Source organism: Ursus maritimus, unplaced genomic scaffold (assembly GCF_017311325.1).
Source record: "Ursus maritimus isolate PB19 unplaced genomic scaffold, ASM1731132v1 scaffold_5, whole genome shotgun sequence".
In the NCBI taxonomy this organism is placed as follows: domain Eukaryota; kingdom Metazoa; phylum Chordata; class Mammalia; order Carnivora; family Ursidae; genus Ursus; species Ursus maritimus.
Window position 1 is genome coordinate 15169552 of NW_024426663.1, and position 12377 is coordinate 15181928.

At 36.6% G+C, this 12377-nt stretch overlaps 1 protein-coding gene across 11 annotated transcripts in view; it reads left to right on the forward strand.

Moving 5' to 3' along the window:
- MCTP1 (multiple C2 and transmembrane domain containing 1) overlaps positions 1–12377 on the forward strand; it is a 506242-nt gene that overhangs the window by 170462 nt on the left and 323403 nt on the right. The window contains exon 1 of one of the 11 annotated variants that reach the window (XM_008700867.2): positions 1963–2256. The exons of the other annotated variants lie outside the window; for them this stretch is intronic. Within the exon in view, the coding sequence (XP_008699089.1) occupies positions 2200–2256 (57 nt within the window). The 5' untranslated portion in view covers positions 1963–2199. Of the gene's footprint in view, positions 1–1962; positions 2257–12377 lie in introns of those variants that run through there. 11 annotated transcript variants of the gene reach the window in all.

Genomic DNA, 12377 nt, shown 5'->3' on the forward strand with positions numbered 1-12377 from the left:
GGTATCCAGATTTATCTTATAAGGAACAAAGTATTCTTATAAGTATCTTTCCAAATCTTTGCTAGAATAATGAAACAAGTATGTTGCTTATACTATTGTATATGAAAATAAAGCATGTTATAGATTGAAGATCATTGACATTATGAAAAAGACGTAATTTTCCCTATTCAGGAAAAGTGTTATTCATTATATTTGCTAAAAGTTCAGTGATATCTTTCCTATGATAAATATCTTGTCTTTTTTTTTTTAAGATTGATTTTATTTATTTATTTATTTATTTGTCAGAGAAAGAGAGCACAGGCAGGGGGAGTGGCAGGCAGAGGGAGCAGCAGGATCCCCACTGAGCAAGGAGCCCAATGCGGGACTTGATCCCAGGATCCTGGGATCATGACCTGAGCCCAAAGCAGATGCTTAACTGACTGAGCCATCTAGGCATCCCAATAAATACCTTGTCTTTGAACACCTTTTTAAATATTGTGTTGTTTGCCAAACTGCAGCCTAAATTCTATATTTTGTTTATTTTATTTATTAAACAATGTTTATTAAATTCCACTCCATACTCATCACCATGTCAGAGGCTGGGGATAAAATACTGACTATAAGATCTCTGTCCTCAGGTTTCTTATATTATTGTTAGGGACCACAGACTGTAATTAAGTAAAGGAATGAATAAAGGAGAAAATAGGCTGTGGTACACTATGAAGGAAATAAAAAGGATCATGAGATGGAAAGTAATTAGGGAAGGTTGTCTCAGCTAAGGTGGTAAGGGAAGACCTCTGAGGAGAGAATGTTTCACCTGCAAGTTGAGGATGAAGAGTGAACCCCAAACTCTAGACCTATGCTGCCAAATACAGTAGCCGCTAACCATATATAGCTATTGAGCACTTGATGGCTGTTAGTTTGAATTAAAATGTGCCATAAAGGTAAAATGCATATTGGATCTCTAAGATTAGTTCAAAAATTGTAAAATAATGAATAGTTTTTATGTTGACTACGTGATGAAATTGTAATATTGTAGATACATTGGGGTAAGCATTATTAATTTTACATATTTCTCTTTACTTTTTTAACATGACCACTAAGAGTTTAAAATGACGTATGTGACTTATCGTACATGTCTATCGCACAGTCCTAGTCTATGTGGTTTCAATTTGCTATAAATGAGACTTTATATAAATGTGCTTTTTCATCTTTTTGTCCTTGATCATGCCGATGGCAATTGAATTTATGTAGTAGATTTTTCTTCGAGGATCTAAGTCTATAATATTCATTGACTGAGGTGTATAAATATAATAATTCAATGTGTGATCAAGCTTAACACAGCTCTGTGTTAAGTGGTAGTGGGTGGTGGAGAAAGCATAGAAAATTGCCACATTTACTAAAGGAGTTGTGTCATTAGTCATGTTCCTTTAGAAATGTTCACAAAACAGATAAAGGAGGGCTCTGAGTTGGAGAGGTAGGCAGAGCAAGCTTCACAAGGTAATGACAGCGTGGGACAGGATTTCTGTGGGAATCGGCGACAGCAAACCACAAAGATCTATTTCCATTCTCTACTTCGTGAAGGAGATTCTGTTGTGTTGTATAGAACTGCCATTTCTTGAATATTAAAATAGAGTTTCGTTCTACACATTGTTTTCGAACTGATGGGAATGTTAGTGACTTTTGTGTGCCTCTTTGTTAAATCTCTGTAAGGACGGTGCTAGCAAGTTCACACACATTTAATAACATTACATTAATTCCCTGCAGAGAGCAAGCAGGAGAGGTTTCTTTGTGCCATGTAATTCTCATTTCCATTTGTGGCTTGTGCCACGGGGAAGAGGTTAATTACTTTAAAAATGCATGTTTGATTTACGAGGGGAAATGTTTACATTTTAGTTTGCAAACAGTTTCGGCCCCCAAATGTGATGCTTGTTACGTAATCTGACAGTTTGGTGAGGAGAAATTCTATCCTTACTGGTTTGAGAGAGAGTTGAGTCATATCCTGTGAATGTGAAGCCATGGTATTTAAGCATCACGGGTTCCTCTTACTTTCGTTCTAAGTGGCTGCAGTTCAGAGCAGCAAGTGCTCTCTGTGAAGAGGCTGTTACTATCCCTTGGAGGTGAGCAGCCTCCCTTGTAAGGATTCAGGAAAGAAAGCCAAGTCTGAATATGCAGTTGTCTCACTGGAATGAAAGATGTTTTGTTTATTTCTAATCAACGATGCTAGACACCTGCAAGCTCAAAAGTGCCTGCAATTTGCCATTTGTTTATAATAAGGTAAGTTCCATATTTTGGTTTACTCATTATATCGGGACAGCCTGGAGTGAATGTGGCAGTTTTCGTATATGATTATGCTTCAGAAAATGCCTTCTCACAGGTACTGAAGGTGGTATTTGAGATTCTAACGCAAGTCATTTTAAACTTACAGTACAATCCATTTGTGAGATACTTAATTTAATAGATTGATAGATCCTTTGTAATAGTTTTTTTATAAAAAACGCAATACCTGAGAAGCGGAAACATTCTAGTAGTTTTTTATCATTTCAGTTTTTCTTTTCTTTTTTTTTTAAGGATTATTAAATAGGACCAGTCTCTTCCCCCGCCTTTGCTATTCTCTGATTTCAGTTAAAGATGAAACATGCATAAAATTCATATGATTATGCTTGAATCTTACTCTAAATAACCATAGCTTGACAGCTGTATTTCTCCACTGAAATAAAAAGTGGTATTAATAATTATTAGGAAGTTTAAAGTCGAAAAGTAATGCGAGTCTTCTGCCCTTTCATATTTGGCTTTCTGTATAAGTGAAAGGCCACCATCTTCATAAACCTCTGATTGATGTGTTAGCTTTAAAATGTGTATAAGTTTATCACAACCCACCTCCTCAGTTGCTCTTGGAGACACTCACATATAAATTGTATGGATAGAAAAATCTGTGGATAGAAAAGTGAATGAGAGGTCTATTTTCAAATTCTTTAAGCTTGCTGCTGAGACGTTGGGGTGAATGACAGGAATGCTGTCTTGGTTTTTTTATTGATTAGAGAAATGACATCAAATCAGAACTAATGCTGGTGTCTGGTGTCACATAACTTTGGACACTCATATTTAAGGCCTATGAATTCTTTTGAGGTAGAAAAGGTTAATTTGATTTTGAGCTGTGAATAGCTGTGAATTTGTAAGATATTAATGAATCGAGGGGTTTTTGTATGTTTAATGACGGTTGGCATTAGACTACTTTCTTCTTGATTGACCCACTGTCATGCTTATGGATTGTTTCATGTCTATTCAGAATTATACTCATTACAAAATTGCTTGATTCTAACTAAGATGTAGAAATTACTTTTTGTTAGGTATGTATTGAATATTCATGTTTTCACAAAGGTCGGGGGGGGGTCAATGAACTGATGGAATGCATGTAGTTTTCCTCTTCTTTGAAGGGGAAATTAAAATTAGTCCAACTTCCAGGGGCATCTGGGTGGCTCAGTTGGTTAAGTGTCTGCCTTCAGCTCAGATCATGATCGCAGGGTCCTGGGACCGATCCTTGTATCTTTGGGCTCCCTGCTCAGTGGGAAGCCTGCTTCTCCCTCTGCCTCTCCCCCCCCCCCCCCGGCTCATGCTCTCTCTGTCAAATAAATAAATAAAATCTTAAACAAATAAATTAAAATAAATAAATAAAATTAGTCCAACACCTTTGAAGGCAGTATTCCAAATTGAGAAAATAAAGAACTTTAGGGAAAATGACTTCGCACTGTGAGAGGCTTTGGGAACTTGCATAGTAAAAAGGCACATATCCCAAAAGATTAAAATCCAAACTATTATAAATAGAATATCCTGATACCAAATCTCTATGAAACTCTCTCCCCCCCCCCCCCCCCCCCCCCAGCCCACACAGACTGATAGTTAAGAATTCTGCTTGAGAATTTTCCTTATACTGTACATGAATTACTAAATGTCAGTAGAAAGAATAGAATGCATCTACATCAAGACAAAAAATACGTGTTATGATACTTTGCATAGTTTCAGATTCTTAAATACAGATTATAATGGCCACAGGAACTGTTGTTATGAATAAAAACTCAGACTGACAAAATGTTGTGAAATCAAGTCTTCACAGTCTGCTCTGTTTCGAATATGGACTTTGTTATTTATGACATGGTACAGCCAGCTGGTAATTACCTGGTTAGATGATTGAGGCATCTTGTTTCCCCTCCTTCCTTGCTGTGGTCCCCATCCTTTGGCTATATTCTTCACAGTTCCAGAAGAGGTGTGGGTAACTCACAGGGAGAGAGAAGGAAAGGGAGCAAACACACATAGTGTACTATTTCTATTTCTTACCTCTCTATCAAAATGGTTTTGATGAGGAAAGAGGTCAGATAGATAGTTAAAACGAGTCTTTCAATAACCTGTGGATCTTATTTACTCAGGAAATCCCTTGAACTCTGAGATGAAGAATAATTGGGAGCTTGGTTGAGAAAACTTTTTGGCCTTATAGGATTGCTTGCAAAGATGAAATTCTTTCACATCTGTTGCTGTATTTTATTAGCTGTAAAGTGTGAGACATATTTTTGAGAACTTGTTTCTTTGTCTTCCTATAGTTAAGGAGCTGACAACACATCAGAGATGCTAAGAATTCCACTCTGCATTCAGAATATTTCTTTTCAGCTCCCTTTTCTCCTCTTTGTAAACTATTTTACTGGTTAATTTCAAATTTATATAAAAATATTTTGCAAAGATGAGCTCCAGAAATAAGACCCAAAAATTCAATTTTACCTCAGTCCTAGTGCTCCTTTAAAATTTCAAATACCTGAAGGAAACTTGTCCTCACTCAAGAGATATTTATCAAATGGTAACTAAATTTAATTTTCAACCTAAAAGCAGCATGATGTCCCTCAACTGAGGACTGCATTAACAGAAGCACAAAGCATGACATTTTTTCTTTGTTTTTAAAGATTTTTCTTTTAAGTAAGGCTTTGACAGTTTCAAAAAAAATTTTTTTTATGGAGTATTCATTTTGACTCCTGAAAACTAAATCTTTCTGGAATATGCTTTAGATCCTACTGGCTCTAGTGAATCCTGCTGGATATCAAAAGTAGCTCACTTGCTCGTAAGAAGAAACAGTGCTAACTCCTCCACCTACTTCTGAAAATCAGATCTGAGAATCAAATGAGACTGCTGGTGTGAGAGTCCTTGTAAACTCCATAGAGCTTACAAATAACACTATCACCAAGTAAGATACACAAAATTATGTATGTGGAACAGAACTTGGTGTCATCTCACAAATTCTCATTTCACAAAGAAGGGAATTAAGATCCACAAGAGTGAAAAAGGTGCCTTGCTTCACTCAAGCTGGTTTCTGAGTCGAGACCAAAACCTGGGTCTTTTTGTCTGTTCAGTTAGCTAGAAATTGATCAGAAGACTGGCTGTTTCTTGAGTTGCACTAGTAGGGTTTTTAAAAAAATAAATAATACTTTTGGAAGATTGATAAACATCTTTATTGGAAGCTATATCCTTGAAGAATATTTGCAGAAGACATATGGCCTTGTGTATAGATTTTGTGGGCTGTGGATTCTCTGTTGGATCTTGTTTAATGGAGCATGAATTTTTTGGAATGATTATCAAACTATAACATCTGACTCTTGCAATCTCTTAGTTTCTGCCACGAAGTGTCCAAGCCTTGCGCTCATTAAAAGTACACATGCGTAATGGATAGGCATAGATTTTGTAGCTTTTAAAATTGTAGGTAGTAAGGTGGATGGTTTTGATATGTTTGTTGAATGTGGTTAGCAAAAAGAGAGTCTCCAGATGCTTACCCTTAAAAAGAGATTAGGAAAATTTAAATAACCAATAAGACTTGCAACCATTTCTGTTAGAATTGATCTGGCTGTTTTACATTTATGAAACTCTTTTCTTTATCAGGGACAGAGATGGGAGAAAGATGACTTTTCAAATTATAAAAGTTAATGACATATACCTTACTATACCCAGGAACGCAATGAGTTTATAAAGAAAATTTTTCTTTAAAACCTCTTAGTATTAAGATTGAAAGACAGATTAATTAAAAAATTTGTTGTGTTGGTGGTCTTACTAAAAGTTCTTTTTTACCCCAAAGAACCAATACATGATCACCATTTCTTTTAGTGAAAGTGTAAATCATATAAAAGGTTCATGCTATCTGCATATCCTATACTCCAACTTATGTCTTCAGTAAGTAAGTGAAATTTATCACCATGCTGTCTTATGAACAAATCCTAGTCCTGCTTGGAATAAAGTTCAATATTTACTTTGATTCCTAGAACTGTATGAATATATATAACATAATATATAGCTGGATAACCATTAGGAGATAAAGGACAACAGATGAGATAAAGAGGTAAGGGTCTTTAAAAACTTTGATAAATAGAAATGCAAGGTGATGGTGTGTGGTTTAAGGCACGGAGCTCTAGCCTCTAGGAGTGCAGTGGCAGGAACAAATGCTTCTTTGTGATCTTGACCCCCCCCCCCTAGGGTTTTGGACATAACAGTCTTCTTTTGATTTTGTTTTTCTGTCTACAAAGCTCAGGAAACACAGGAAAGCCAGACAATCATCCCGCATATCCTATAGGTGCTTGGTAAATATTGATTAATATTCCTGTGAACATCAAGGTGGGTGAAGCACTTTGAACTCACTTGAAGAGTCTCTCGATGTGCCATTGGTGTAAGTGCCAAGGTATGTAAAACATCCCCTTAGGAAAAGCCCAAGGGAGAAAGCTTTAGAGATGGTTTGTTGGGTTTTAATTCCATGTTAATTTATTAAAATGCTCAAATTAGGCAATTAATCTTCCTTGCTTGAGTCATTTCACTAGCAGAATGGCAATTTATAACATCCCCAAAAGTAGTAACAAATCAAGTTCTATATCCCTCACTCCACAAGTGTTTTTGTCCAAGATGAAAATAACAGTAATGGCTAACATTTAATTCAGGCTATATAATTTAATTTCTTAAAACCACCTTATGAAACTTAGGTACTATAATTATTCCTTTTTTTTTTATAATTATTCCTATTCTCCGTTTATCAAAGATGGAGTAACCTGAAATATTTAGAAGTTAAGTGACTCATCCCTGACCTCATACAAATGGTTGTAGAAACCAGAATTGAACCAAGACTGTCAGGCTTCAGAACCATGTTACTTGACTACATTTTCTGATACCTCCAGTTAGAATCCCTTGATCCCAGTAATAGGAAGTGTTTTAAAGTGCCACAGAGAGGAAAAGAGATCTTTTTTTTTTTTATGAGAAGAAGGGGCACATGCACCCCAATGTTCATAGCAGCAATGTCCACAATAGCCAAACTGTGGAAGGAGCCAAGATGCCCTTCAACAGATCAATGGATAAGGAAGATGTGGTCCATATATACAATGGAATATTACATAGCCATCTGAAAGGATGAATACCCAACATTTGCATCAACATGGATGGAAAAGAAATCTTTTTAACGTTAATGCACTTCATTTCGATGACTCCGACATTCTCATTCTTAGTGAAACCCAGGCCTTTATGAACCAGAAATATATTAAATTTACTCAGGAATTCATGTAAGATGAGGCTAGTAATAATGCAAAATGTGCCTGGAATGAGTAGACATAATGGTGAGATCTCCTAGATGATCCTAGTCTTAAGCAATATAAAAAGATTTCCTTTTTTGGGGGTGTGGGGGAGACAGCTTTCAATGTACACATGATCAACTTATACGGTCCTGGAAAAGCTTGTGGAAACTTTTGTGTTTTGGGAGAAGATTAATGTCATGCCTCCTTTTCTCTGTATAGTCCATAAACATTTCCTTAGAAAAGGTATTAGTTGGGGGAAGAGCACATTGAATGAATTGTAGAAGGAGTTTAGGTCTGTTGTGCAACTAGGTACATTTTGATCTGCTTTCTCTAGAGACTCCGCAAGTTATGCTTGAAATTCTTGGGTGGTTTTCAAACCTTCATGTTTCTTGAGGATTTGCAAACAAGGACTTTCTTCACAATGCTGTGTACCCTTAGTGCTAGCATGATGACTAATACTGTCAGTAAGGCTTTCTGACAAGTTAGTTGGGTAGACGGATGGATAGACGGATAGACGGATAGACGGATGGATGGATGGATGGATGGATGGATGGATGGTTGGATGGATGGATGTGATGAACTGGGACTTCTCCAGATCTGCTCTGAGTCCTGACTCACGTAGCTGAGACTGGATTGGGACCAGACTGCCGCTCTGCATGTGGCTACAAGGAAATGAAGTATAATGTGTGAAAGAGTTTATCTCAATTAATCTCATACTTTATCATCTGATGATATTCAACATGGAACTGATATAGCCATAAGTCATTTCTTGCCAAAAGCTTTTCCCACTCTTTCATATTAGAGTTTCTTTAATTACACATAGGAAGCATCATTGCTTTACTCCCTTGATTCAAAAACTAAATGTATGCAGATATATACATATATAATTATATACATTATACATATACAGAGAGAAATTAGATAAAATCAAAAGATCAAAGTAATTTGAATACCTAAATTGATGGGTATTGTCAGAGTTTGATTATTTTAGGATTTATTGTGAAAAATAAAATGCAGAAGAAACAATTGATGCAGAGGATTAAAGAAAAGAAAGGTATATTTTAAAAGATCATTTTTATTTTTTTATTTTTTATTTTTTTTTAAAGATTTTATTTATTTATTTGACAGAGAGAGACAGCCAGCGAGAGAGGGAACACAAGCAGGGGGAGTGGGAGAGGAAGAAGCAGGCTCATAGCCGAGGAGCCTGATGTGGGGCTCGATCCCAGAACGCCAGGATCACGCCCTGAGCTGAAGGCAGACGCTTAACGACTGAACCACCCAGGTGCCCCTAAAAGATCATTTTTAAATGCTTATTTAAAAAATTCCTATTTCTTTTGCTCTTAGAAGAGAAACCTTTTTTTCCCACAAAATTTCATTAGCTCAAACTAAGAAGTCTGGAAACCAGAATTTATTTAGTATCACCAGTCACTTGTGAGAGATGGTTTCTTTTCTTTTTTTTTTTTTTTAAAGGTGCTTCTTTTTTTTTTTTTTTTTTTTAAAGATTTTATTTATTTATTCGACAGAGACAGCCAGCGAGAGAGGGAACACAAGCAGGGGGACTGGGAGAGGAAGAAGAAGCAGGCTCATAGCGGAGGAGCCTGATGTGGGGCTCGATCCCACAATGCCGGGATCACGCCCTGAGCCGAAGGCAGACGCCCAACCGCTGTGCCACCCAGGCGCCCCGAGAGATGGTTTCTAAAATGAGTATAGTGACTGAGGAATTGAGTTAGTGAATACTGCAGATTTTGAGAGAGTGTATTAAGGTGGTTATTGCTTCAAGTTTTCCAAGGGGGGGGGAAACACACAGAAAATTTCCTGTAAAAACATTTGATCAAATGCAAAATATATACAAGTTTTAGATAATGGGAGCAACTCTATTGGGAAAAATTACACATTTGGCCTTGGCCCAAAGCAATCATTAAAAATGAAACACACACACACACAGAGAAAAAATCTCAGCACAAAAAAAGTCATTGGCTGGATTTTTCTTTTTCCTGGTCCTAAACACAGCAGCATATGTTCACTATATGAGGAAATTCTATTCCTTGGTGTACAGGTGGCTTGTGTTATTTGAAATGCATTTGATTCCTATGGCTCACTGTTACTGATGGTGATTTTCCTACCTTAGAAATAGCATGCTCCAAGTCAACAATCAGTAGAAAGCATTACCCTGACCACAGCAGACCAGAATCGTACACTGTACAGTCTGGGCTTCAGTTTTAATCCCTCAAATGAGGGATCCTCTAGCCCTCTTTCATTTCCCAAAGACTAGGAATTATTTTTGGATAGGATTCTTTTCTTTCCTTTTCATTTTCAAGTCATTGGTTGCTTTTTATTTTCAAATTAATTCTGAAACGATTACTTCCAAGTTTATCTAATCAAAGTGGCTGAAAAACTCCTGCTAAGTTCATGCCTAGAGTTTGAGAAATGTTCGTGCTATGAATAGATATGTGGATGGAGAGATGAATGAATTAATGCTTCATGGTGACTGTGTACTCCAAATGTGCAAATTGCTACAAAAGGTCATAAATACACCAGACATAAGAAGACTTTGTAGCTTTCTTATCTCTTTTGAATATTTGATAAATTATACAATATATTAATGTTCAAAAGTTTTTGAAAAGTACATTGCAATTCCAAAAGTATGCAGATTACTACCAGGAAGCCACTGATGTCGACAGGAATATGATTTCTTAAAGTTATTTTTAGGAGAAGGAATTAAGGTGATCATTGTTTCAAGCTTTTCCAGGGAGAAAAGAACAGAAAATTTCCTGTACAAAAACTTGATCACGCATAATTTTTAGGGTCACAATATGCAAGATTTAGACAGTGGAAATAAATCTATTGGAAAAGCAATCCTGTTCTTTGGCTCTTATGGCAAGTGCTTTACAGTAAAGGGCAGAGTCCCCACTTGGATGTTTTTTATATATCAGACACTAGTATATATATTTTTTTCAGAAATCAACTAAGGTCTGAAAACTATATTTGCTGCATAAAAATATTTTTCTCATCATATCTTGAGCCCTTTCTCACTACGTCTATTATTTTTATATGTTTTCATAAAAGATTACTGTCACACTTTTCTAATTATATCTTTTAAACAACACATAAGGAGAAAGTTAATTAAAAAATAAACATCAGATTTATTTAAAAAGTATAGGTCAGTGAGTCAAAGTAGTTCAGAGTATTGTAACACCTGTGAAATTGCCACGATTCCTCCCTTTATCTTATCAGAGCAACATGCCATTCATATTCACAAAATTTTGTAATTGAAATGTGCCTTAGAGATCAACCAGCTCAACTCTCTCTCTTTTTGCAAATGAAAAATACTCTAGCACAGGCAAATTAAATGACTTTTCCAAGGTTATATACATCCAGCTCCCGACAGAGCCAAGCTGGGCACAGGGTTCCTAACACACAGCTCTGCGATCTTTTTACCTCATGAGTCAACGAGAGCATCACGATCTGAATTTAGTATTCGAATAGCACATTGGGTTTGTGCTTCTTATTAAAATGTTAGCTGTGCAGAGCATAAGTCAATTTAAATTTGGCCTAATTTCCTTTTGACCACTAAGCAGCTTTTTTTTTTTTTTTTTTTTTTTTTTTTGGCCATATTTTTTGGAAGGGCACATTTTAACCACAGAGGCTACATAGAAGCTTTTTCTGACCCCTGAGAGTTTATCTCTACTCACTTGACACTGCAGATGCACTTACGATTATGGGGATAAGTCCACATTTAACCACTTGTGCGCATCTAAGTTGTACTTTTCCACAGCCTCCAGTGTCCAGATCTTCCAAATGAATGCGTACATCAAATTGACAGAAAACTACATAAATGCAAATCATCGTTAGTGAACAACGTATGTATTTATTTGAATCGCTTAACTGAATAAGTGGCAACAATTACTAAACAGTGCTCTGTCCTAATAACTACACTTCTGTCATTAAAGTGAGTAATGCATTTGAAGTCCCGGCCTCCTTGCCTCTCTCTTGGTGGCTGCTGAGGAGCTGCGAGGCCACACCCAGTCTGCCCTGCTCAGGTCCCTTCAGAAAATGGCCCAGATGCAGGCCATGCCAGGTCATGAGGTCTGCTCTCCTTCTTTTCGGGTAAGAACCAGAACACTCATGTCTCATTTGGCTCCTCATTTGCAACTGCAGGGAGGAATGAGGAAGGCAGATTTTTTTCCAGAGTATTCTTTGGAATGCTAGTTCTATGAAAATGACATTCTATAATCAAATAACTTTGGGAAATGCAATATATTGTGTTCTCTTTTTGCATATTCACACTGGAGGCAAAAGACAAGCACGTTAAATCCCTTAAAAGGGGGATTTGTTTGATATGCTCTAACCTGGTATTTTTCAAAGAAGCCCAAATATTCAAAATATTATCTAATCCTATTGTGGAACACTCTTGAGAAACACAGTTGAAACATTCCCCTTGGTGACCAAATGTCCTAAAAAGAGGGTCGATTGGAACATACGAATTTGCTGTTCCCTTGGGGTCTCTGACCCGACAAGCCCATAATGTGAGCTCACTACCAAGTATAAAAAGTGTTTAAACAGCAGTACTGCATAGTTACATTCTCTCTGTGTGTGTATACATACATACATGTATTGCTGTGTTTGTTTAAAACAAACTGCTTACTTTATGAGTGATTTAAGGAATTTTTAAGAGTAATTTTGACTTTGAGATTTTTACCTCATTGAATAATATCAGAACCCTCTAAAATACTGTATTTCTGGACTGGTATGTTCAAGAAACCATGGAAGCTCAAGGCAGGGAGTGATGAAAGTCTGAAGTAGGAGATGGGGACG